The 27,038-nt window shown below is 37.6% G+C and overlaps 2 protein-coding genes across 4 annotated transcripts; both read right to left on the bottom strand.

Moving 5' to 3' along the window:
• Window positions 1-15,968: 15,968 nt before the first annotated feature.
• LOC110854868 (putative fatty acid elongation protein 4) lies at window positions 15,969-18,323 on the bottom strand. Its single transcript, XM_022103295.2, has 5 exons — window positions 18,293-18,323; window positions 17,657-18,002; window positions 16,363-16,390; window positions 16,184-16,292; window positions 15,969-16,102 (listed from the first exon to the last, which is right to left on the bottom strand). Exons 1-5 carry the CDS (start codon window positions 18,321-18,323, stop codon window positions 15,969-15,971), a joined length of 648 nt encoding a protein of 215 aa, XP_021958987.2.
• A 598-nt stretch (window positions 18,324-18,921) lies between these two features.
• LOC118436946 lies at window positions 18,922-21,027 on the bottom strand. Of its 3 annotated transcripts, none has more exons than XM_035855666.1 (5): window positions 20,892-21,027; window positions 20,476-20,632; window positions 20,293-20,405; window positions 19,513-19,859; window positions 18,922-19,249 (listed from the first exon to the last, which is right to left on the bottom strand). In XM_035855666.1, the coding sequence occupies exons 3-5, from the start codon at window positions 20,384-20,386 to the stop codon at window positions 19,175-19,177; spliced, it is 516 nt and encodes a 171-aa protein (XP_035711559.1). In that variant the 5' UTR covers window positions 20,387-20,405; window positions 20,476-20,632; window positions 20,892-21,027; the 3' UTR covers window positions 18,922-19,174. The 3 variants fall into 3 exon arrangements, with proteins under 3 accessions (XP_035711559.1, XP_035711560.1, XP_035711558.1); XM_035855667.1 differs by having other exon boundaries at window positions 20,293-20,394; XM_035855665.1 differs by having other exon boundaries at window positions 20,293-20,632.
• Window positions 21,028-27,038: the final 6,011 nt, after the last annotated feature.

Genomic DNA, 27,038 nt, shown 5'->3' with positions numbered 1-27,038 from the left:
CCCCAACACACTCGTCATCGGACACAACCAGTATATCGCGTTTGAAATCTCTCCTGATAGCTTGATGGTTAAATATGTCGCAAAAATTATAATACCCATGCCAAAAGATATCATTGGCGGGAGTGCAAAATAGCAAAAGTGTTGGTTACAGTAAGCAAGCCAAATTTGGAATTCTTTATACAATTTGACAACTCTGGTTTGAGAATTGCTCCATTTTTCGAGAATTTTCTTTCCGCGGGCCAAAATTTGAAGGGATGCCTTTAAACCTATCAACGTTACTATGCCAACGCCGCAGAGTGATTTGATCAATTCGCTTCCCGCCCATGTAAGAATTGTAAGTCTTAGCGGAATTATAATGAAGCTAGACTCCTTAAAGCTCGAGTATTCAGAGCGGATCTGAGTTCCGCCAGACTACGAACGGGACAACAATTAACGGAAATGAAGGGGCTATTTGCGTAAAGGTGTTCAGTGGTATCTCCAATAATTTGTTGATGGGTGGATCGTGCCGAATTCGACCTAAGGCTGAGAAATTAAAGGAAATTATGGCTAAAAAATGGAGTGAACTATGTAAATACTTAAATTCATACACTCTTAAAAATAGTGTTACCCTTTTGAAAAGTAGATGGATCCACTCCGAACTCTAAATTAAGTAATCCATACTAAATCCAGAGTAAGGTAATTTTGCTCTGAATTTAGGATAGTTTACTTAATTTAGAGTTCCGAGTGGATCCATCTACTTTTCAATAGGGTAACACTATTTTTAAGAGTGTAGCGAATTACATTATTTATGTACCTTTGATTCTGTCCTGAAATTTAGCTATGCCATTGACAATTTGGCAAATTGGTTCAACATAAAAAGAAATAATTATAGAGGTCGGGATGATAGCGGGAAATAGAAAAATAATATAAAACATGACAAAAAATCTTTCCATGCTCAGGGCATCAGAGGTTGTCCCGCTTTGTGTAAGACGTAGTTTTTGAGTTATGAGGACAAATGTGAAAAAAGTGTAGGCCATTAGCAGAACTGATGACACCTTAATAATTACAAGCTTTAAGATGGAACTCTTTGCCAGATACATTTTTCTTTCTTGTAACAATATTCCACAGGGGAGGATGTAACGAAATACGGTGAAGTATTTTTGCAGAATTTTCCATAATCCGGGAGACAGCAAATCGCTGTTAGAATTGGGATAGGAATTACGAAGAAAGACGGGTTTACTACGTGAAGAAGGATGAAATTCATGGGGTCCGAGCATTGTAACGGTGGTCAGGTAAATGTGAGTACAATTATGCGAACATGATGTATAATGTGAAGTTCGACTACGTGCACGTAAGTATTTGAATAAGTAAACACGTAGAGTAAGTCAAGTTCAGGGACATACCAGGGCAGGAAAAATTGCATTATAATACTCCTTGAGGCTAGTACTCAGGGCGGATTTTTCACGGCAAAAAGTTTAGCCCAATCGAGATAAGGAAACTCAAGTCATACTATTTTGCAATTGACTTGAAGAAACAATGTACATACATACTTGGTTCACTCTTAATAACCCTGTGTAACGTAATGGTGATAGAATTTATACCCGCTTGTCAACCCACGGGCAATATTTAGGGATGTTCACTTTGTAGTGAAGTTCAAGTTACTGAATGAGTAATTTAAGCTACGGCACCGCATTTTACCCAACACCTCACGGCAGGATTTTCTTCGTATGCTCGCAATGCTAATTCATTTTCATAAAAGTGATAATGTGGGGTGAACGGTACCTCCTACAGGTTTGCTTGTGATATAACTTTTGAAAGCTGAATAGCTTGCCTACAATATTATGTGGTCACATTTTGTAATTTTGCCTTTGTTCAATTACTATTTTAGTTCAAATTACAGTAAAATTTTTATGTGAGTTTGCATTTTAGATAATTTAATAGAGGCAAAATTACAAAATGTGACCACTTAACATTGTAGGCAAACTATTCATCTTTCAAAAGTTGTAGTACAAGCAAAGCTGTAGGTGGTACCGTTCACCCCCCATTATCGCTTTTATAGCTAAATTATTGATTAAATCCAACATATACGGTTCTAAATCCTGCGCGAGTGCACCCATTCATAATTTTGACCGGCTTTCGTCTTCCACCAGTTTTTTCGCCACAAACACCAATATTATTTCGCACGATTTTTTGCCACTCGACCACCTTTTCTACTTCGAAGGACGACTTTTAGCCATTCATGACTATCACCACTATATTATCGTCCTACATTGGAGGACGATTTTCGCCACCCCAAGACATGACACAAGGGTCCGTTCATATATTACGTAAACATTTTATGGAGGGAGGCACGCTGCGGTGGCATTATGGGGCACTTTCCAACAATTCCCCAGACCTCGTTCTGCATATATTTTTGCATATTCTTCCGTCCTGAGGGCTGGAAGGAGATCAACCGGGGAACCATTTCGCCCCCAGGGGGCGTGGCACAACGAAGTTTCACTTACGGTCCTTCCAGCCCTCAGGACGGAAGAATATGCAAAAATATATGCAGAACGAGGTCTGGGGAATTGTTGGAAAGTGCCCGCAGCGTGGTACCGTAATTTGGTAAATCGACGCCATGAACTAAAATGAAGTTTATGACTCAACGAGAAATTTTTAAAATCACTGAAAATATATCTCGCATTGACGAGTAATGCTGCATTTTTAGGCCATGTTAGAATTTGAGAGGTTTTAAAAATGTCCATTCAAGGGTATGCATACTCACATACATACGTATATATGTAGAAAAATTAATGAATTTGTAAAGGAACCTCTTTCTCAATTATGAAGAGAAGTTTATGTCACCATTGGGGGGTCAAGCAAATGTTGATGATTATTGACAAAGGGAGGTCACGTGGGTGTCGAAGAATTGTTTCTTTTCTCGACATAATATATGAATGGGCCCCAAGAGACCAGATGATTGAGTGGTGGTGGTGGGTATGCTCGTGGTGGCCCCTCTCGGGCCACCGCCGGACAATTTTCTCTGGTGGTAAACTTTCTTACCACTAGAGAATAACTAAAATGCGGTGCCCTAGCTTAATGCTAACCGAACAACTTGTCCTTTTTCCTGGAAAAAAACGTCTTGCGTACTAGGCTTAAGCTATGACTTGGAATCGGTGGATTGTTAACTAACCCTCATCGATTTGTATGTTACACAATTCTAAGCTTAATTTATGAGAAGGCTTACATATGTAATAGAATACGTTAGATTAGCTATTTTAAGACAAAATTCGTGCATATGATAAATAAGACATACTTACATATATCTATTTGGGTATTATTCTAATATTTCATAATGTCAATTTATTATTCACATTGTAGTTATTAGATATCTGTATTCCATAATATTTTTTTCTATTTATCCATACAAATTACTGCATTATGTATGTATATTTGTATGATTCTTTCGTCTTACTTGCCTATGTATGTACAAATACACTCTAAATTATTTGGAAACAAATCGTCACCCGATGTGGAGCTACAAAGAGTGTCCTATTTTAGGGTGATGATTACGGAGACGTTTTGTTACCAACGGGAAACCAGTCAAAAACTCGTTTGCTTAACACACGAGACTTCGCTGTTTACACATATTTATTTGCTCAGTTGAAAAGAAATTATGATGGAATCGGTAAGGGAGGATTTCCATTTTTCTCGTGAAATGTTTCTGGGCTGTATTTATACATAAGGTTACATAACTACATAAATATGTATGTATGTAGTTTGCTCAATTCATTCACACGCTCAGCTTATTTTTGGTGTTGCTTATCGCCAGATATGTGTTCCACGATCTAAATGTAGAACTTAAATTGGCTGCGTGTAATAAAATATGCAAAAACTGGACAGATAGACTACAGTGTTCAGTTCGGAAAAGGAATCCGATATGAGCACGGTATTCTAACCCAGGCTTTTATTAGGTTGGGTTTTTGGGTTTGCAAGGGTTGTAAATGACTAAAATCCACTAGGTTTAACCATGTTAACTAGGTTTTATTTGGGTTTTACTGGGTTCTAACGGGGTTCTAGCTTAAAACTACGTTCTACAAGAAACCTATCTCTCATACATATGCTAAGTGAGGTTATTTCAATGTGCACAGCGGATTTATCGCCTTAATATTGTTATCATCGTGAATGCAGAGTGAATCAATAATGAACAACTCTCAATATAACCCAAGAACCCGTTAAAACCCTGTTAAAAGTTTTAATTCTTGATTAAAGCCATGGGCTTCTCCCAATCCTGGGTGTGAATCCCACTCTGCAACCGAAACCAATTTAGTACCTTGTCTTGTACGTACAACAAGCATATTAAAATTTTAAACATATTAAAACGCGGTCAGTGGAAGGTCTAAAGTTGAATTAGGCCTCCCGAAATCAAAACAAACGACGCTGTATTGCCCACATATGTATGAATTAAATTCATACATCTACAATCCCGGCATGACAGTTAAACGGTTCCAGAATGTTCCAAAATAGCGTATTACACAATTTTCTAGAAGGAATACATATTAATTCTACCGTTATGTAACGCTAGATGACGTTCGCCCATGTAAAATTTTAACCGGGCAGTATTACTGATAAATAATTCAGTAGTTATGTACACGTATCAGCACCTCTAGCCAAGGCCCACGCACTGATTCAGTTCTGAAACAAATAAGCAAATAAAGTATTTACTCTGATGATTGCATGGGACAGTTTAATCACTATCTCGGTCGCATATCTTTAGTTATTAATATTTAGTACCATCAAAAACCTAACCTAACTTAACCAAAAACTCCTTTTAATGCGCGATACCCTTCCTTGCTCGTTACATTCATCAATGAAAGCGGATCAACACATTTCATTCACCAATTTCACGTATGCATAGCTGTGCAATTTTTTTGTCATTTAAAATCAGTCATCCCGAGTTCTGACTTCTGACTGAAGATTTCATTCACATTTCAAACTCATTTCATTTCACTTCATCGGACTTCATTTCTTACCTCATCCCAGGTATTACCTAAGCACAGGGTTAAAAATGAAACGAGTAATTGAAGTAACGCACAGTGATTCATGGGGAATGACATTTCATTCATTTTCATTCAAATGACAGCAAATTCATTTTCTTTAACTATCATAATGAGTCAAGTGAATGAATCAAAGTGAACAGGCATGATTTCACGATGCGGCCTAATATTCTAAAAATGGGTGGAAAAAACCCACAGAAATTTCATACCTTCATAAAATCTTGGATGGGAAGAAAACTAAAAAAATCTAATCAACAAGTAAACATTTTCGAACCCGATTTGTGGACAGCGTTGGACTCATTTTTCAAACTGTATAGCAAAATCTGGATCTTACCGTTCAAATTTTCCCTGGAGGAAAAAAAGCTATCCCGCGTTGCAATAGGTGGATGGAAGCGTGCCCTGCTGAAATCCTGTCCATTTCTTATGGTAATTCATACCGTTTTCTGCGTGGTTATCCTACTCCACAACTTGGTCAAAGGTTTCGATGAGGATAACAAAATATCTCACATTTACGAGATGTTCTGCCTATTCTACTTCATCACGATTTTCCCATCCTTCACGCTGATAAGTTTCATCACAGCGTGGAGACCGGACACCTTGTGCAATATAGTAAATCCGATTTACCCATTGAGTAAAAGAATTGGAGGTAAAAACTTAACGCGCATCTAGAATTTTACGATCCATCAATTGTCAAAATCACCACATTTTCAATCATTTCTCAGCCTTGGGAATTTATTTTAAAATTCTGCACGACAAATTTTTGGAATATGTCGGTGCCAAGTTTTTTTTGCAATATACCCTCCAGGTTTTGACAGTTTCTGAAGGAAGAGATGCTAAGCAGTTTCCTGAAAAATTGCCCCTCAGAAACTGGCTTATCTTAACTTCAAAAAGATATTGCATATCTGTTAATCAACTTGCCAATGACAAAATAGGGGTACAGGATTTTAAAATAAATTCACAGAAAAGTGATTACAAATGTATTGATTTTTATGATTTTAGCGATAAGTCGGGGATTCCCAGGGAAATATTCAGTATTTATAGTTATGTATGAAAACATTTACATAAATACATATGTATTTACATATATGTTATTCTAGCCCTTGGCGAAACTACCAGCACCCCAGAGCGGAACAAACTCCTAGAATTCCTCGTCACCAGTTTCGTCAAGTATATTAGAGAGGTTTGGGTCGAAGCGTTTTTCCATTTTAGCTTCCAATTTGGCTTGGTGACGTCACTGATGACGTCACTATTTTTTTCTTGAAGCCAGAATCGCTAGCTAAACTGAAAGTTCTGGCTTCGGGAGCGGCTCCCGAAGCTGGTGTTTTGGCTTCGCCAAAACTCTCTCTCAGCCAATCAGAGAGCGAGTTTTTTGTCTCACCTTGTACCGCGCACTTTTTGAACGGAATCTCACACATGTGAGAATTTATCATCAGTTTATCCTTGTTACAAAAGTTTCATTTTCTTCAATTAACTAATTAGAAATAGCATCCCATAGTGTAAATAAGCATGGAGGAAGTGTCTATAGCCCAGGGCGAAAAATTAACTAATTTTATCACCGAGGAAGAAACTTGGACACATTTTAAATGTCAACAACGTTTAAATTTTGCGGGCTGGCCAAGCTGATATAAATTTAGCTTGTAGCCAAACCTGTTTCGTCCAAGACAATGTGTTTTGGCTTGGCTTCGTAAAATGTTGAAGCCAAACCGAAACGGATTTGATTTCAGCTTCGACCCAAATCTCTCTATTATCTTAATCCTGCCCGTTATGATTCCAGGATTTATATTTCTTAACCTCGACCCAATGCGAATTCCCATCCAGCTACTCAGATCCAACCGGGTATCCAACGTGTTAGGTATATGTATGCCTACGTAGATATGTATATGTAATTAGTTATGAATCTGTACATCACTCCTGCTTTAACTCTTATTTATGTATAATCATATATACATAACATTGGTGGACCGTCGAGTACTTTCTTTCGCTCCTCCCACTCACAATGGATTTTAAAATTTTCAAAATTCTTCGCAAGACATATCACCTACCAAATTTGCTACGACTGCGACGACTAAGCAGCTTGACCACCGCCCCTTAGAGCTTGTCATTTTGCTTCCGATAGGGAAACTTCCCAAATCTCTCTTCTCAAACCTTGCGTAAACTGTGTGATTTTCCTGTGAAACTTTTTTTGTGAATTTTCGTCATCTGGTCTGTAAATTGGATTATCCTCCCGGATGCTATCAGGTCTGTAAATTGGTTCTAAACCACCCTGCAAATCTTCCCCCATTCTTAAAATTTCCAAATCTCCAGACCAAAATTTACATTTCATAATTCGAGCAAATATGCTAAATTCAAAATTCCGTTATTTGTTTTAAACACGTCAAAAAAATATATGCAAAATTGTCCTTCAAAATTGTTAAAAAATCGTAAAAATATTGTTTAAAAAAAAATTCCGTTTAATTTCTGAAAAATTTTGATCAAAATTCGTTCAAAATTCATCAAAATTTCTGCAAAATATTTGCAAAAATGTCATTTTTATTCATTTCGTCTGGAAAATTGTCCCAATTCTTTATAAAATTTTGTTGCAAAAATGTAATCTGATTCACCTTGTCTCAAAATTCTGCTGAACTTTTATGCTCGATCTGCGTTGTCACCACTTTCCCAGGCTCAGAATGCAATATAACGCTGAGATTAATGTTTGTAATGAGCAACGTCTACATATTATTTGCGTGTTCAAGTATGGAAATCCACATTGTACATAGTTCCCCTTTTTTAACGAGTCACGGTTATGGGTCACCCACACAAAACCCTGCGTCTTCGAGTTGTCCGGTTATGGGTCACCCCGACAAAACCCTCACAAGTCTGCGTATTTATGTATCTCCGATGTCCCGATGGACCACATACCACGACCACAAAAATGTATTTTTCTTTGTTTATCGTTTTGTCCCAATCTGCAAGTTTTATATGAGTCAACCACCACCACCACGCCTGAGATGACACAATTCTACCACCGATTGCGAGCCATACCATCTTCTCAAATTCCAGCCCTGCAAATTTACTGCGTCATTCGATATGTGTATTAAATTGTTCAATGTTATTCATGCAAAAATCTTTGTTCATGTTTATTTTTCGGAGTCATTTCGTATTTCATTTTCCATTTTTCCATGAATCTTAAATATGTATGTATGTATGTCCAACAAAAATTCAAATTTCTCACTAAAATTGCCAAAAAAATTGCTGAAATTTTTAGTTTGCAAACCTACACACTCTTTCAGACTATTTTTCAGGAGAAAAATTTTTTCGTTAGAGGGTAGTGTTAGGTATATGTATGCCTACGTAGATATGTATATGTAATTAGTTATGAATCTGTACATCACTCCTGCTTTAACTCTCTTCCAATAAATACTCTCCTCTGTCTCCTCTCACTGTGTACCACTTATTTATGTATAATCATATATACATAACAAACGTTCTCACAATTTTCCTTAGAACCGCAACATTAGCCTGTTTATGGGTTGAACTACTGAAATCCGTTGTCTGCATGTTAACCCTGATGTTAATCGTGTTTAGCGAATGCACGTCAGGAATGCGACAACTAATCAGAGTTGCAGGCGCGAAAGGAATCTGCAAAATAAGATTGTACAGACAGTTACAAATTTGGAACGATTACGGGAACGAGGTCTTCTTCTATTTTGCGTACCCCTCACTAATATTTTTTGGGATGGGGTTGTTGGTTATGGCGAATTATGGGACGATTCGTCTCCATGACGTACTTCCTCTCTCAGTTTATTTCATCCTGCCCTTGACAAGTTTGGTTGGGGGGGGCTTTTATCTTAATCGTGTTACCCGCGGCGGGCAATGTGTATGAAACGGCGAAAGATTTTATTTCGTTTATTGGAGGAAGGTGCGTTTCGAGGTATGAGAGGAAACTGTTTCGTTCCCTGAGGAGAACTGGTATTCAGTGTGGCGCTTTCCACACTCTGGATAAAGAAAGTGTTATTACTTTGAATAAAATCATGGTAGATTTTACGATTCATGTGTTACTTAGTTTTTAAGGATTTGGTGAAAAAAAAAGTTGATAATAGAGAGGTTGCGCAATAGTGCGTTTTTATGATTTTGATTATAAATGTGATTGTAAATATGTTAGACGTGAGCCAGTTAGGTGCAAAATCACAAGCACAACAAACATACCTATGTATGTTCAACGTCTTGACATGGAAAGAACAAGAACAATAATAAAATTTGACAAAAGAACCTCTTTAACAAAATTTGTGAACGATTTATAGAATGTTTATCGGTAAACACACATCTATGTATGTATATTGAAGTAAATAAACAAATAAAAATCAAATTGAAACATTAAATTACTTGTTTTACGTCGACACTCCGCCTATATGTGCATGTGGCGTAAACCCAATTTGTTTTATGAATTTAAGTATAACCGATTAAAAGCTAAAAACCCTAATAAAACCCTGGGTCGAAATCCCCTGACTGAACAGATTCATGCGACCCATACTTTAATTATGCCACCACAAAAGTCCTCTCCGTCTTTGTTACATATATTTACGCATACGCCAAATTGCATAACACGGGACGGAACACATATCTATGTAAACTAGTGTCACAGTCAGAGCCAAAATCACTCTTTAGCATGGATGTGTATGTATTACACATATATTGCTTTTGCATGAAAGCTATGTATATGCATATAAGATTCTACTTTCATGTGATGCTTTAAGCATCACAGTAAATCCCACTTCACTTTTAGCGAGTCTAAATAAGTTTGTATAAAACCAATTTCTTCGTTGTTTTCTACATATTTTGAAATCTGTGAACAACTTTAGGTCTATAAATACGACTTAAAATGATGTCCTGGTGCTTTATAGAAGTAAAGGTAAGTGTAAAGAATTGCGTGTATGATAATTTATCCTTGATAAACATATAATTATATATGTTTCTCTTATAAATCTGCATATTAATCTCTAAATATCAAATAAATAATAACATTTTCAACTTAAAATTTAGGTTCCATAGAATCAAAAATCGCATGCAAATCAGATGGCATATTTAAGAGCTATATACATACACGTGTTTCCAGGGTATATAATTTCATACATATTTACTAAAATGATTGGTAATAATTTTTTTTTAATCTCATTAATTTCAGAATAATATGCATAACGTGGTGTGACATTTCATAACTTCTAAGGAGACACCATGTCTTCTAGAAGTGAGGAACATACGCCTGAATTTAAAAGCAAAAAAGAAAATATTAGAGCTATAAAATTTTTGGGGGGAGGCTCATTCGGCAACGTGTTTGAGATTGAAGAAGAAACATCAGAATTTTCACAACCTCTGTCTTTCGCCGTCAAACAAATTTCGGTGGAAAAGTACAAATTTTATTTTCAAAATGAAGTCACCCCTTTTTCCAAATTACTACGGGAAGTTCATCTCCTTAAAAAGCTCGGAGCAACCGGATCTAGTCAGGTAAGCGGATATATTTGGTAGTGCTAATTTCTATTTTTTGAATTTGTCTTTTGGCACAATGTTGATTTTATGATTTTACCTGATAGCAACCATTAAAAATTTTTACGATTCCTTATAAAGGAGGAATATTTGTTTCAACCAGTTTTCCAGTTTTTTATTTTTTATTGAGAGACACGAAACCTTAAAATCGGTCGATATAGAGCACACTTGCTAGTTTCTGGATCAGCGCACCACTGGTTCGCAAAAATGCGCCCCGAACCACACCGCGAACCACACCCGGTGTGGTGCTCTTAATTTTGGATTTTTGTTGGTGTGGTTCGTGGTGTGGTGCGCTAAGTTTCAGGCTTGGCCGGTGTGGTTCGCGGTGTGGTGCGCTGACCCAAACTAGCAAGTCTGATATAGAGAAAATTCCAAAATTAGAGAAAATAAATTAGGGAGCAATATTATTGCACATTTAATAATTCTGTCCACAGAGGAAAAATACAATCCTATGGAAATTTTTGTTCTAAAGTCAGATAGTCTTCAACACGTGGAAAATTCAATCTTTCTAAAAATTATAATTAATTTGTCCTTCCAGGATTCGAGTCAAGGTCAAAATCCAACAGAATTTGTAGTCAAACTATATGACGACTGGGTTGAAGGGAAACACGCTGGAAATGAGGAAGAACTCGACAAGTCATTTAAAACTGCCAATCCCGATTTCTCATCTGGGCAGACACCTCCACCAACAAAAAATTGGTTATTTATCAAAATGGAGCTGTGTCACTTAACTTTAGACGACTGGCTGAAAAGGGACAAAATTCAAGGCTATGCATCCACTTTTAACTTCCCCTCACCATCCCAACACCTTAAAATAATTCACCAATTACTCCAGGCTTTGTCCCTCATACATAACCATCCCCCTAAAGGAGTCGTCCATCGGGATATTAAGCCCGCAAATATCTTCCTCAACTGTTCTACTGCTGGGGATATCACCATGAAATTGGGGGATTTCGGGTTGGGTAGGGTGCTTCGGGAGGACAAAAGTCGTGTCAGCACAGTAGCCCTTGGAACTGCTAGATATAAAAGTCCCGAAATGTTGAAGGAAGATGGATACTATGACACTAAAACTGATGTCTTCTCCATGGGCTTGGTTTTCCTAGAAATTATCGTCAACTATGAAGGGGGTATTTATGGAGAGACGACTCCAAAAGAAGTCCAGAGAATCTTAAACAACTTGTTTTATCGGTTGCAAGTTGGAAAATTGTCAAATCTTGTGGATGAGTTCTCATCAGAGGTTCTTAATCTGGAAATTGAAATCGTCAATAGGATGACGGCCTTTGATAAAGATGAAAGATTTACAGCGGGAATAGCGCTGGGATATCTTGAAAATCTGGGTAATAAGTTAGAATTGTATAGTGCTTACAATGACATAACTCCATCATAGATTTATAATCTCCCTCCTATTAAGTGTCCTTAGATTTCTAAATTAGTATCAACTTCATAAGGTCATGCAAAACACAACTTGTGTATCGTACATGTAAACCCAATTTTTTGCACTATTTAAAAACTTGGTGAATTGATTTTTGAGGAAGGCTATTTTGGCAAAATGTCAAATGAATTAGCAATTTTAAAATTTCATTTCATCACATCGTCATATTATGTGTGTAACCTTCACATATTTGAGAAAGTTTTTCTATATTTCAGACAAATTCTCCGCCCTGCTTGCCAAGGAAAGGAAGGAAGCTCGTCTGATTTTTTATAACGTTCCGCCTCCAACCACCTTTGTCCTGCGTGGGCGCACTGAACAGGTTCAAGACCTCGAGAACTTCCTGCAACACGAACCCTCAACTTCCATAATGTGGTTAAGTGGTCCTATGAGCATTGGCGTAACGGAATTCGCGTCATATTGTGCCCGTAAATCGAAAGGAGAAATGCACATCGTTTGGTTAGATTATCAATCAATTTCAACTAGTTTAAAAACTTTAGTTTCATTCTTAGGAATTGAATTCAATAATTTAGATTTTGACAACAGCCATGATCAGATAGATTTAACTTTGTTAAAATTAGTTATAACAGATCTACGCAGAAGAGATAGTACTGTACCAATACTTTTCATATTCCATGATATTTTTTACACTATTGAGGCATCAGAATTAGTCGAAAAATTACTCAATTCTGACAATAATAGACTTTTAAAATTTATTTTGGTTACAAAATTCAATCCACCTGACTCTCTTGAGTCAGTATCTTCTAAAATTATAAAGTTAGAAGCACTGGACTTGTATTCCTCTACCTTATTGGTAAAAGATTGGCTTTCCACGCTCAATTTGGACTTGGATAAACATTCAACTAATATTGAAGAGGTTGCCAAATTAACCTTCAACATTCCTGGGTTTATTAGAAGGCTCTGTGACTACATAAACTCTTTATTACTAACTTCAGATCCGATAAGTTTGAATGAGGCAATTACCTTTCTAAAATATGATATGAGAACTCTCCTAAAGTTTAAGGGTGGAAGACGAAAATCATTCCAGTCGCAATGGCAAGATATTAAGGAACGTTACGTAGACTTGGAGGATTGGGAATACAAAATTTTGCAAGTCCTATCTTTCGCCTTCCCCAGAGGCAAAGGGGACACATCCATTTTATCTGAAATCTGCAACAAAACCCTTGGTCTCCAGTTAGAGGAGGAAATGGATTTCGATAAATTCCAATACAATGTATCCGAGTTTAACATTTGCTCAGTAATAGTCGACAGGGGTTCCTACAGTGGCCAATCTCTTGAAATATATCCACTGCTAAACGAAATCATTAAAATGGAATTTATTTCCGCAGAAAAAGAGGAATTTGGTAATGTCCTCGTGCAACTATTGGATCTCGCAAAAAAATCAGGTGGCATAGACGAATTTGGGGGGATGCCAGAAATACTGTTTCGCACCTTATGGGAGTGGCTAGCAAAAGAGGATGACCTTAGAGTAAAATATGTCCAAGAATTTATTGAATTCACCATAAATCTTGGAGGAAGTTGGGAGCTTCCCCCTCTGAACGAGGACTCAAATAGGTTCGCTTGTAGGGCCTGGGCACAAGATAAGTTTAGGCAGTTGCAACAAGATCTAATTAGTGGCGGGCATGGTGAAGAGAACCTAGCAATAATTACGATTAAGTGTTATGAGATTGTTTACAATGTTTATAATGACATTTCAAGGTCGATCAAACCATTCATAACTCTGCGTAATTTCCTTATAGAAAAGAAAGAGAAGATAGAAAAGTCCAATAATAATCTGTCCAAATTCTTGCTTGAACATTGTTGCCCTCTAGTTTCGAAATTCGTTTTTGAGCAAGGTTCCACCATCTCGCAATCTGACAAGGATTTAATTAAATATTGGATACTGTTAGAAATAAATGAAATTGACGACTGCATTAGGGACGTAGACTTTGTGATATTCTCTTTTCTCCCAATTTTGCGAGCGGACGAGTACAAAACCATTTTAGAAATTGGTGAAATGGTAATTTCACACTGGTTTAAATATCAAGACATTCACCAACCAAACCAAATAATTGTTGTGGTTATATTCCTGTGCATAATGATAAGTATGAGTTTGAGAGGAATCCCGGAAATGGACGAACTCCTAAATAAACTAGAGGCAATTGTGAAATTTAACTTTCCTTCAGTTTCCCAAGGTTTATTCTTGTGGAAATTGTGGTTGTTCGATAAGTGGCCAAAGTGGTTTGCAAGCTCTTTGTTCATCTCAGGAAATAAGTTGGACCTTATCTTAAACCTACTTCTGTTAATATTTATCAAGTCTCATAACACCCAGCAAGAATTTTTTGAAGAGTTGAGAGGAACGTATGTTAAGTTTCTGGAAAATTCAAAAGGTCGCGTACAAGATATCAATGGTCTTAGAAAACGCTATATAAAGATTCTACAAGAGATGGTAGAACAAACAAATGAATTATTTGAGGCCGGAATAATCCCAAGATTTTACAGAAATTATGTAAAATCAGAAGTAAATCAGTGTTGTGCGTTGGCAAACTTAAAACTTGAAGGATCTATTGACTCCTCAGCTTATAGTAGTTTAGATATTTACACTAAAAATGTGGACGATTGGACCCCCTTTTTCATAGGTTTAGCGATGTACGGAAATCACCCCGAGTTGGATGAAATGTTGGATAAAATCGTGAAGAAAAATGGAGAGAATGGTGTCATAATAATTAATGAGAACGGCTACTTCATATGGGACCCTAATCTTACTAATTTACCCAATAGTAATCAGCTTACAACACTTGGTCACGTTAAACTATGTCTAGAACAAACTGGGGAATTAATTATGCCACAAATTATGGAAAACTTTTCTCCCATTTACCCCCATCTGGGCGGTGGGGTCCTAGTTCACCTCTTCCTCTCCCCGATAACTGTGCCTTATCGGGGTCAACTACTGCACAATTTTCTTACCCATGCAAAAGATAAAGCTACTTTAAAATCAGTTGTGCACCTATTAGCAGAAATGTTGCAATTAGGCAGTCATATTTACGAGATTGAGACACTTTTTGACCTTTCCATTGGCATCGTGGCACATGTACTTACTTGTGGTACTGAAGACGAAGAAAATTTCGGACTTGCCACTCACCTCTTGAAAACATTAATAAGGGAATTTTCAACCCATTATGAAGGTCGTGGTAGGCTGGTTAGTCTCGGAGAAAATTTTTTATCGGCGTACCCCATTGGAAAAATTTCTCTTAGAGGAGTTGAAATCGGAATCAGGGAAGCTTGCGTGGGTTTAATGAATCAGCATTGGGAAAAAGATTGTGCAATTAAATGTCTTAATTTACTACGAGCTCTAATGAAAATTCGAATGAAGGCAAAATTTTCGACGCCCTTCGCAACCAAGGAAAATATGGTTGAGCAGTTTGACAAGATTTTGGGTTATTTTAACAAAATTGGGATTGGAGATGTTGGTGAAAGTAGTAAATTCTCGGTTAATTTGGCCACAATAATTTTCATGTTGTGTTTAGAAAAAGATTTACCGGGCAAGGAGGACGACGCGGTCAAGGTTTTAGGGGAGATATTTAAATATTATGTGGAAATCGAGGGATTCCATGAGATTTTATATTTCCGAGAAAGTATAGAGTTTAGTGGGTGGAGATCTACGAAATTTGATTCGGTCCGGGAAAAGGCTTGTCAACTTGTGCAGCTTGAAGGAGGAGAAACACTTTCTTTTTCTAAGGTGGAGGAATTATTGAAAAGAAAATTGTTCACGGTTAAAAATGACGGAAATTTGGAACTGAAGAGGGTTGGGGATGAGGATGGGATTGTTTTATGAGTAAAATTTTTAATCTGTAACATAATTGGAATTATGGACAATTATTGCAGTTCTAAATAGTAAATCTATTATTTAAGACAAATATTTCAGTTATTTAAATTTACATACATTTACGTGGGAAAAAATCTTGATTTTATTCACGACTGAAATTTAACTCATTGAATATTTTTCATCGGACCGCTTTCTTTTCGTTGGGGAAGTACGACTTGTAAAAGAAATGCGAAAAGAGAAACAAATATGAAATAAACATAAATAAGGTGACCAAACTGCTTTCGTTGGAGACTGCGCAGGGATCACCGGTCCCTTTGAAGAGAGGAAAATATCAACAAATTACTCACTTAAAACTAAAAACCACCTGAATTTTTATGAAATTTTGTTACTTACATTTTACACCAACGGCGTAAACATTAATGCCAATGGCAACCACGAACTGACAGATTTGCAAAAGTGTTAACCCCATCGACATGAACTTGAGAGGTTTGTAACCCAAAGTCTAAATACGAAGATCAATTTGTTACTCTTACATAAATTAAAAGTACAAAAAATTGATTTAATATCCATACCGAAATTGCGAAATATGTGTACATGATTCTGTAACGAAATAAAAAAAGATAGCAGGCATTGTGTAACTTGTATGATCGTCAAACTTCAACACTCTTAAAAATAATGTTACCATTTTGAAACGTAAATGCTATCTAAATTCTACGATATTACGAAAAGTGCTGGGTAACGTTAACTTAATAACGCGCTAAGATCTAACTTGACAGAGTACACTCTTAGAAATGGGGTTACGATTATAACCAAAAAGTAAACGTATGTGACTCTACCGCCGTGGTTATAAATTTGCCATTGAGTGGTTACAATTGTCACCCGCTAATTATAACGTTTCACCGACTTGGTATTAAATTATCACCCAAGGTAATATTTAAATTTATAACCAATTGGTGACAAACTCATAACCACGGCGGGAGAGTCACATACGTCTACGTTGTGGTTATAATCGTATGTAACCCCATTTCTAAGAGCGTACAGAATTAAGACTGTATTCCTACGTTTCAAAAGGGTCATATTATTTTTAAGAGTGTACCATACTCATTTCACGCATTATGTACGTGCAAAGTATAAATTATTTCCTCACGTGTGTATTAAGGCGTTAATCGTTCCGTAATATCGTAGAACTGGTTCTCCTTGAAGTATTGAAAATGCCACGAAAAGAAATGTCGCTCCTTGGTGGTACCTCGGAATAAAATACTCTATTTTATACTCATTAATATGGATGGATAATTACTTAATTACATGAATTTAGGATTTTACCAGTGTAAAAATATGAGCCGTCTCTTCCTCAAAACGATAAATATTGTGTCCCCAAACTCCACCACTTTCGACCAGAGACCGAGCTTTATCCAAAAAATGGAACTTGGGTTTAACGAATCCCTGAAATAAACATATGTACGAAGGTATAACACATCCGTATTCCGTGGTTTCACACCTTTGGTACATACTGTTGGATCTGCTGAGAGAGTTGGAATCCATCGCCGATTTGCATTTGCCGAATGAGCCGAATTTTTTTATTTTGGCGTGAAACCTATTCAATTTCCCAAATTTCAGACGCACAATTGAATGCTTTTTACGCCAAAATAAAAAAAATTCGTATTAAATAATTAGATAACCTTATGCGATTCGGCACATTCGGCTAACGTAAATCGGCGATAGATTCCAACTCTCTGAGCAGATCCAGCAGTACATAAATGCGCTGTAATGATTTATTCAAAGTGTAAATACATATTGACCGGTTCCAAATATTAGTAGGAAATGTACAATGTTCGTTTAATTTTCCACAATCCAGCATGTATGTACCTGGCACAAACGGAGCGATGAAATCCTTCATCCCCACCGAGGACTTGAACCAATTCTGGGACAGTACGAATAAAAGCGATCGCTGAGAACGCCGCCATCCCAAAGTTCCACGTGGTTAAGGGCCCAAGAAGCTGGAATGGCTCGCGGTCACGCATAATCCATCGAATCAAGTGAATCGTGACAACATAGGAAATCACGATTTGAAAATAAAAAGGAAACGCGTTCCATATTTTCCCCTTTTCAATCGTGGGGTCCAGCCCTGCCTCAAATTCGAACGGTTCTATCGTCGGATTTTCTAAGTAGTCCCAGTTATTAAAGGACTTCTCTATGTCGGGTAAAACTCTGTCTGTACAAATAAACTGGTATAGTTAAAGCAATTATTGAATTCTTGGTATTAAAGTTTCTACCGCTTGATATTAAAATTAAAAATGCAAAAATTGTAATACTGGGCATTTACTTTATCGGAGTACTTGTCAATACCGGTAGAGTCATATGAATAGGTATACTTATTCGTATGAACATACTTATTTCCATACCTACCAAACTACCATATATTCAATAACATAACACTTTAATTTCCAAAAAATTCTTTAATTTCTACATAAATAAATATGTAAATAGTAAACAAATACTCACCAAGTATTTTACGAATCAAGTCCGATGTCATATTTATTTATTAATGCTTCAAATTATTAATAGTACGAACATTTTATTATGTTAACAGTTTCGCGGATAAGCCTGGATTTTCTTTCTAGCTCACAGTATATTAAAAATCGCACAATTCTATAATTTAATTTACTTATCTTGTGAAATGGTTGCTCGCAATTAATTCTTGATAAGTTTCACTTTTGCAATGCCCACTCTATAATTACTGGAAAGTAACTAAGTTAATTACTAGTAACACACATACATATATTCGAACAGTGGTTATCAGGAAATCAAACGGCTAATTAATTTTAAATAGGTCTAAAATCTACTATCCAATCTGTGAAATATCCTTGAGCTTTTCCTTTACCGTGCGAAAACAAGAAATTAAACAGGACAAGTTGTCATTAAAAATTCTGGGTGATGTCACACAATTGAGAAATCCTTTGCTGATCGTGTGTCCTCATTAGTGACGGGATTGTTTATTTTTGTTTCGTTCTGGCTGTTATGCATTATCAAAAAACCAAAAACAAGAAAATTTTAAACAAAACTTATTTGTTTAAACAAAACAAATAAGAGGAGAACAAAAAATGTTTATTGATTTATTTTTATCAGATGTATACACATGTAAATTTCGCGAGTTACTGTAAAAAGATGTAATTCTGATAAATGCAATTTAGCAACTAAATTACATTTGGTAAATTTTGTATTAACTAATAGGGTAAAATAGGCAAATTTGATATTAACTAATTTATGAACTTTGATTATAACTGGATTGAATTTATTTCCATCACAATTATCAGAAGCTATACATTTTGCAGGAATTTATGACATAGACACTGAATTGTTTTAAGTATAGAAGGAATTAATGCATCAATTTTGTGGAGCAATATCCCCCAATCGACACGGAGGTGGTGTTGTCCCAATAATTTCAGTCAACGGGGTAACCTGAAAAAATTAGACAAGATTATATTATTTTGTTCTTAAAATTAAGACTCCAATGTAATAAATGCAGTGCATGAAAAGAATATGATAGACTCGGTAATAATTTATCACCAAATATGGCATTGATAACTTTGTGCGAAAAGATATTAAGACTTAATCACAATTGCAAGGTTCAAATCAAATGGAAAATTCAGACCTTATCGGTCACAAATTATTATGAATTTAACAAAACGGGGTAATAATTTGTTACTGAATTTGTTTCTCACCGTAAACAAGAATCGCAGATAGTCCATGACCGACTTCAACACGGAATGTGCACCCGCCTCTTCCAACGCTTTTGGAATCAGCTGAGTCAAAGCGTCGAAAACGTCTTTGCCTAGATTTTCCGCGCCCTCATCAATTACCAAGTCTTCCAGGGAAATTTGAGAATTCGAATAGTTCGGAATTAACGTTATGTTTCGGAACTCGAATCGTTCCATGTTAATGTAACCATCCTCAATGGCAAAACCGACGAGGTTTAGGTCGATTTCCAAGGCAAAATCGGGTAGAGACCAGGCACCAGAGCCGAATACGGGGTAAAGGGAGATCACAGTGCCGGACAAATTGTAGATTCCTGCAGAACATTATAATCATTTGATAAGTTTCCTTTTAAAGTAGGACGCGAGGACTCATCGACAAAATCAGCATGTTTTTAATACTTTCTCGTCTCTGAATTTATTTAAAAATTATGACAATTGACGGATTTGTTGGACAGATCGTTACCAATTTTTTGAAAATATGCACTCTAGATTTGATACTTTTTTTAGGTGTGTAGGAGATCTTGAGTATAAGAAGCCTTAACATAATTGGAACTTATCGGACCTAGCTGCCCTTAATTAAAAAACGAATTCGCATTCTCTGATTCAATTACTGACTACAAATTTGTGGTATAGAATTTGGAAATATGTTTCCAGAGAAATTACTAAAAATGTGTTAACTTTGATCATCTTGATGATGAGGTATCGAATTCAACGCTAATATTTAAGTATCAAGCTAATTTTTCTAACCTCGTAATTCCAGCTGTCTCAACAATATTGCAAACCTGAACTGTAGGGCTGCAAGGTCCGAGGATATTTCGTAAACTTGTAACTCATTCGACATTCCGGCGCCTACAGAATTTCTAGATCATTTGCTTATTACAAAATCTCATGATTTAAAAAAATCTTAAAACTGTTAATGGGTTTTTTTACCTTAGCTGTCCCGAAATTTGAAGGAAAGACGTGTTTATATTGACATTAGTGGGAGCAATAATTGGAGGAGAAGGATCAAGGCGATTACTTATTAAAAACTCGTCATAATTGAAGAACGCCTAGCGAAGAAAGTTGTTCAGACCGTCGCTTAGAGAACCTAGAAATTTGTAAATTTTAATAGTTTTTTTTCAAAAATTTACCTTTATAAATATACAATCGTAGAAATGGTGTTACCATCATGAAAAATAAATGCACTCTGGATACTAGATTAAGTAAACTGTTAAAAGTCCAGAAAACTTTGCTCTTTATCAAATTAACGTTACATACTCTGGATTTAGTAAAATTTCCTTAATTTAGAAATAACGCATTTACTTTTCAAATGGGTGACATAATTTTCTAAGAGTGTCTATCGCTACCGGATTGGCAGGGGTTAGCAGTGGTCGTGGTGGTGGTAGTCGTCGTCGAAGAAGTCGTAGTTATTGTAGTTGGTGTAGTTGTGGTTGGTGTAGTTGTAGTTGGTGTCGTTGTAGTTGGTGCAGTTGTAGTTGGTGTAGTTGTTGTTGGTGTAGTTGTAGTTGGTGTAGTTGTAGTTGGTGTAGTTGTAGTTGGTGTAGTTGTAGTTGGTGTAGTTGTAGTTGGTGTAGTTGTAGTTGGTGTAGTTGTAGTTGGTGTAGTTGTAGTTGGTGTAGTTGTAGTTGGTGTAGTTGTAGTTGGTGTAGTTGTAGTTGGTGTAGTTGTGGTTGGTGTAGTTGCTTCCGTTGTCGTTGTAGTTTCGCAATTGCTTTGCCGATTTCTGTCCATCAGAAAATCAACACTTGCAGATCCCCTATTATTGTTATCATGGTATGCAATTGAATCGGAATTTCCGAACGCCCATATCACGCGGTTTTCCCCTGCCTATATCGTTCCCTCAAAATTTTAATTTGCCCGAAAGCTAATTTGATTGATTTCTATGACATTAAAATTCCCACCACAATTGGAATATCCTCCTCATAGTCGCATGTTTCTAAAAGTCGTGAAAATTTGACAATTGTTCGACCTGCAGATTCCCTTGCCTCCAGAAGTATCCAGTCCTGGCGGTCATCAATTTTAGGCGTTTCTCTCCCCGTCGCGAAACGATCCTAGCAATAAAAACTAAATGTAAGCATTGATAAAACTTGTTGCGAATAAAATTGCAGAAATTTGTTCTAAAACTATCAAATTTTGGCATCAAATTTAATTATGTGAAAAGGGGCAACAGGCGCTATCAGGGAAACCCAAAATTTGAGTCTCTATCAATTTAAGGTTATTTATCTCTAAATCGGAGATAATCACTTCACACCTACGCATTGTTAGTAGACCTTCTTACCGATGAATAATTCCCCCCGGATGCATTCACTCCAGCTATAAAAATATCCGACCCGTTCATATTACCATCGGGGGAAATGCCCAGCCCGACATATCCCAAAGTATACACATTCATGTCAAACTCGATTGTGACGTCGTTAACAATCGTCCACTTTAGATTTACGTTCGGACCTAACTGGACCTCACCGTGGACGGAATTCTTATCGTTTTCCAAATTCACCCCATTTCCGAAGGAATAATACGACACAAAAATAACCAAACAGGCTAAGAAATATGTGTTATGTGACTCCATCCTGTTTTATTAAACACTATTAAATTAACTTTCAATTAAGGAAGACACGCTTTTCACTCTGCTACCAATTGGTGATTAATAATTGAAATAGTCATACATATTTATGTATGCACCCAATCTGGTTATCTTGTAACCATGGCATACACAACTTTTGGGGTTTGATCCATATGCAAGTTGGACAATGCTTGCTGACCTCATTTCCACATCGACTTGGATAAATCACGGCAAAATCAATTAATTGCCTGTTAAACAACATGCATAATTTGTTTTCAAGTGTGGGACATCTTTTCCCTTCTGCACTATGACGTTTGTTGGCCAGAACGTGAAACGAATTAAAAGATAGCACATTTCCCCATTATGCAGAAACTAGTCTCTTAAGCCCGCAGTGCGGGCTCTAAGCAAAACGATTTTATTATTTTATTACGAAAAACGTTCACTCACGACCCCATGGGCGTGACCACGAAAAACGTTGTCACGACTGTAATTGAGTGTGACCACGAAAAACGTTTAGTCACGACTCTAAAGGGGGTGGCCACGAAAAACGTTCAGTCACAACTCTAAAGGGGGTGGCCACGAAAAACGTTCTTCACGACTCTAAAGGGGGTGGCCACGAAAAACGTTCAGTCACGACTCTAAAGGGGGTGGCCACGAAAAACGTTCAGTCACGACTCTAAAGGGGGTGGCCACGAAAAACGTTCAGTTGCGACTCTAAAGAGGGTGGCCACGAAAAACGTTCAGTCACGACTCTAAAGGGGGTGGCCACGAAAAACGTTCAGTCACGACTCTAAAGGGGGTGGCCACGAAAAACGTTCAGTCACGACTCTATCGGTGTGACCACGAAATTCGTTTAGTTACGACTCTAAAGGGGGTGACCACGAAAAACGTCCGGTCACGACTCTATGGGTTGACCACGAAAAACATTAGGTCACGACTCTAAAGGGGGTGGCCACGAAAAACGTTCAGTCTCGACTCTAAAGGGGGATGACCTCGAAAAACGTTAGGTCACGACTCTAAAGGGGGTGACCACGAAAAACGTTAGGTCGCGACTCTAAAAGGGGTGACCACGAAAAACGTTAGGTCCCGACTCTAAAGGGGGTGACCACGAAAAACGTTCAGTTACGATTCTAAAGGTGGTGTCCACGAAAAATGTTAGGTCACGACTCTAAAGGGGGTGACGTCGAAAAACGTTAGGTCACGACTCTAAAGGGGGTTACCACGAAAAACGTTAGGTCACAACTCTGAAGTATGGCATTGTTCTAACGTTTTAAGTACGTTTAGGCACTTAAACCAAAAGCCCGCCCTCTAGCCCTGAAAAACAGCCAACATCCGATAGGTGGCGCTGGTAGGTAATTAAAATTAGTAAGGCACAGGTCAAGTGTCAACTTTACCGTGGGGCACAGAGGTCACAGGTCAAGTATAGTGGATGTGCCCAGGTCACAGGTGAAATGTCAAATCTAGTGGGTGTGCCCAGGTCACAGGTGAAATGTCAAATCTAGTGGGTGTGCCCAGGTCACAGGTGAAATGTCAAATCTAGTGGGTGTGCCCACGTCACAGGTCAAGTGTAGCGGCTGTGCCGAGGTCACAGGTCAAGTGTAGCGGGTGTGCCCGGGTCACAGGTCAAGTGTAGCGGGTGTGCCGACGTCACAGGTCAAGTGTAGTGGGTGTGCCCAGGTCACAGGTCAAGTGTCAACTCTGTAAAGTGTCAACTTTATGGGTTGTACGCAGGTCGCAGGTCAAATGTCAAGTCCAGGGGTGTGTGCCAAGGTCACAGGTCAAATGTCAAATCTAGTGGGTGTGCCAAGGTCACAGGTCAAATGTCAAATCTAGTGGGTGTGCCAAGGTCACAGGTCAAATGTGAAGTCTGGTGGGTGTGCCCAGGTCACAGGTCAAATGTCAAGTTTAGGGGGTGTGCCCGTTCATTTGATCAAGTCTCGGCAGATCTAAAGGGTGTGTTTCGCTGTTATCGTGTTCGTCAACGTTTTGGACACGTTTTGACACTTTAGCGAAAAACGCCCTCTAGAAACGAAAAATGTAACATAGTGCCCCACCTGCCGCTAGGTGACATTAGCTTGGACAATGTGAGACACGTGTGTAATCAAGCGCCAAGTTCAACTGGTAACACACACCACTGCACAATTCTTGGTTCTGATATTTAGTTTATATAAACATTGATTCGCTCAATTAAGTGATGTTGCATCACAAAGTGTGACTCACTCGCAGTTACATAATTTTACACTTGCAAGAGACTGGGGACGCGATCTTGTTTGGTAGAAATTTAATCTCCGTACCAAAGTTGATCTGTTGCATAGTGAACGTGGCAAGGACCGTGTAAACGTTTCTTAAAATGACGACATACTTTTTGCAAGGTCCTCTCATTATCCGACTCAGATATTGGAATTACATGGCTTGATGAGAGCATAATAAGTAATTATCGTTTGATTTGGAGTATTGAATAGAACTTATGTAAGGTGAGATCGAATCATGTTTATTTCTTATCAAACTAATTAACATATTTGTGCTTCTGTATGTATAAAAGAAAAAACATTCATTTTGTGTTTACACATGTTTATGATGCACATTGGTTAAATAATTCATCATACTAATGTATTTATTTTTGCATTGAAACATGCAGGATTTTTTTTATTGTGAGATTTTACGAAACTCAACATTAAATTTCTTCTCAAGATTTTACTAGAATTTCATGCGATGCAAACTCTGTTAGATGCGCATATTTACAAATTAAGTTTGTGCAGATCATCTTCTGCATGTGAAAAATTGTATAATTGTTTTTTAGTTGTAAATACGTCACCACTTCGAATGAGTAACTGCACATGCAAACTATTTCTGCATAGTGGGTAAACGTGTTATCTTTTAATTTGTTTCATGTTCTGCTCAGAGTGCAGAACGGAAAGGTTTTTCATGCTTGATAACGAGTCAATATGTATATTGATTGACAGGCAATTAATTGATTTTGGCAAGATGCGAGCCGTGATTGATCCTGGGGATGAGGTCAGAATGCATTGTCCAACTTGATCACGTATCAAATTCCAAAACTTTTCCGTCATTTCGTTCTAAGATAACAAGGTTGGGTGCATCTGTACATAACCCCATTTCAAGCCGATTATTCGTCACCAATCGGTAGCAGGGTGAAGTATCTTAATTGCAAATAAATTAGGGTTTAATTAAGACCAATGGAGTCAAAGAAGATATATTTCGTAATCAGTTTAGTTAGTCTTGTGTCACTTTTTTCAACCGGAAATGGGGCGAATTTCGGAAATGAGACGAATTCTGTCCAAGGTGAGGTTCAACTCGATGGACCGAACGTCATGCTAAGATGGACGGTTACTGACGACACCATCGAGTTTGAGTTGGACATATACACCCTGGGATATATAGGACTTGGAATTTCCCCCGACGGTGGCAAGCTTGGGTCAGATATCGTTATTACCGGGATTCACCCGAATGGGACGACATATTTCTCGGTACGAACTTCAACTTAGATTTCAGATGGCGGATATGTATTTAACATTAATTTTTAAAAATCCCACATATTAACGAAATATTTATTTACCAAAAACCGAGATGAAAACGAAAAGGGATTGATGTAATTTTGGTGACCCTCCACAATAATTATAGAATGGGTACAAATATTTTGAAATTTTTGAGAAGTACGCTACAATTAGCACGATAGCGTGAGGGAGCAGAACAACGTTCCCTACGTTATCCGAAGTCGTTATCATCTCACCATGTTAAATTAACCTCTGGCATTCATGTGCTACAAGTTTAATACCTCGAAATGTCCCCCACAGCTTCCGAGACAGGTCTGAAAGCTTGGGAACACATAATATTTGATTGGGTCGTTATTAAATGAAAATGTTTAAAAGTAATATACCCCCTGCTTCAATTGATTTGAATGCAAAATTTTACTTGTGAGTTTTGTAAACAATTTAACTTTAAAAGGATCGGTTCGCGACGGACCTTAGACTTGAGCCGAAAATTGATGATCATCAAGACTGGACGCTAAAGGAAGGTAGGGAATCCCTAGGAAGGACAATTGTTACGTTTTTTCGGCTTCTGGACACGTGTGACGAAGAAGAGGACATTGATATAGTTGTGAGTTGTTAATGCTAAATGTGAGATAATTTGCAGCAGTGGTTTTTGGCAGAATTTATTTTGGTGGGAATATTTTAGGCGGGCGAAAATCATGTGATCTGGGCGTACGGAAGTTCGGATGGACTTATATATCACGACGGTAGAAAGGGATCTACAAATATCGATTTTTTGGTAAGCAGGAATCGACAAAGGAATTGCGAGGGGACGACAATAACGGAAGCAAGTACAACCACACCAACTACAACCACACCAACTACAACCACACCAACTACAACCACACCAACTGCAACCACACCAACTACAACCACACCAACTGCAACCACACCAACTACAACCACACCAACTACAACCACACCAACTACAACCACACCAACTACAACTACCCCAACTACAACCACACCAACTACAACCACACCAACTACAACCACACCAACAACAACCACACCAACTACAACCACACCAACTACAACCACACCAACTACAACTACCCCAACTACAACCACACCAACTACAACCACACCAACTACAACCACACCAACTACAACCACACCAACTACAACCACACCAACTACAACTACCCCAACTACAACCACACCAACTACCACTACACCAACTACCACCACAGCAACAACAACTACACCAACTACACCAACAACAACCACACCAACAACAACTACACCAACAACAACTACACCAACTACAACCACACCAACTACAACAACTACAACTACGCCAACTACAACGACACCAATAACAACTACACCAACAACAACCACACCAACTACCACTACATCAACTGCCACTACACCAA

The sequence above is a fragment of the Folsomia candida genome, unplaced genomic scaffold (assembly GCF_002217175.1).
Source record: "Folsomia candida strain VU population unplaced genomic scaffold, ASM221717v1 Fcan01_Sc011, whole genome shotgun sequence".
Classification (NCBI taxonomy): domain Eukaryota; kingdom Metazoa; phylum Arthropoda; class Collembola; order Entomobryomorpha; family Isotomidae; genus Folsomia; species Folsomia candida.
The sequence above is the reverse complement of the archived record's forward strand: the minus strand, read 5'-3'. Positions and strand labels throughout refer to the sequence as shown.

What these genes read in the sequence shown, in the direction of transcription:
- LOC110854868 (XM_022103295.2), bottom strand. Translation starts at nt 18,323, where the DNA reads ATGACATCGGACTTGATTCGTAAAATACTTG. An exon ending in ACACATATTTCGCAATTTCG is followed by an intron (nt 16,293 to 16,362) that starts GTATGGATATTA and finishes CTTCGTATTTAG; the next exon opens with ACTTTGGGTTACAAACCTCT. An exon ending in TTACGCCGTTGGTGTAAAAT is followed by an intron (nt 16,103 to 16,183) that starts GTAAGTAACAAA and finishes CTCTCTTCAAAG; the next exon opens with GGACCGGTGATCCCTGCGCA.
- LOC118436946 (XM_035855665.1), bottom strand. Translation starts at nt 20,386, where the DNA reads ATGTCGAATGAGTTACAAGTTTACGAAATATCCTCGGACCTTGCAGCC. An exon ending in GAGACAGCTGGAATTACGAG is followed by an intron (nt 19,860 to 20,292) that starts GTTAGAAAAATT and finishes AATGTTCTGCAG; the next exon opens with GAATCTACAATTTGTCCGGC. An exon ending in ATCTGCGATTCTTGTTTACG is followed by an intron (nt 19,250 to 19,512) that starts GTGAGAAACAAA and finishes TAATTTTTTCAG; the next exon opens with GTTACCCCGTTGACTGAAAT.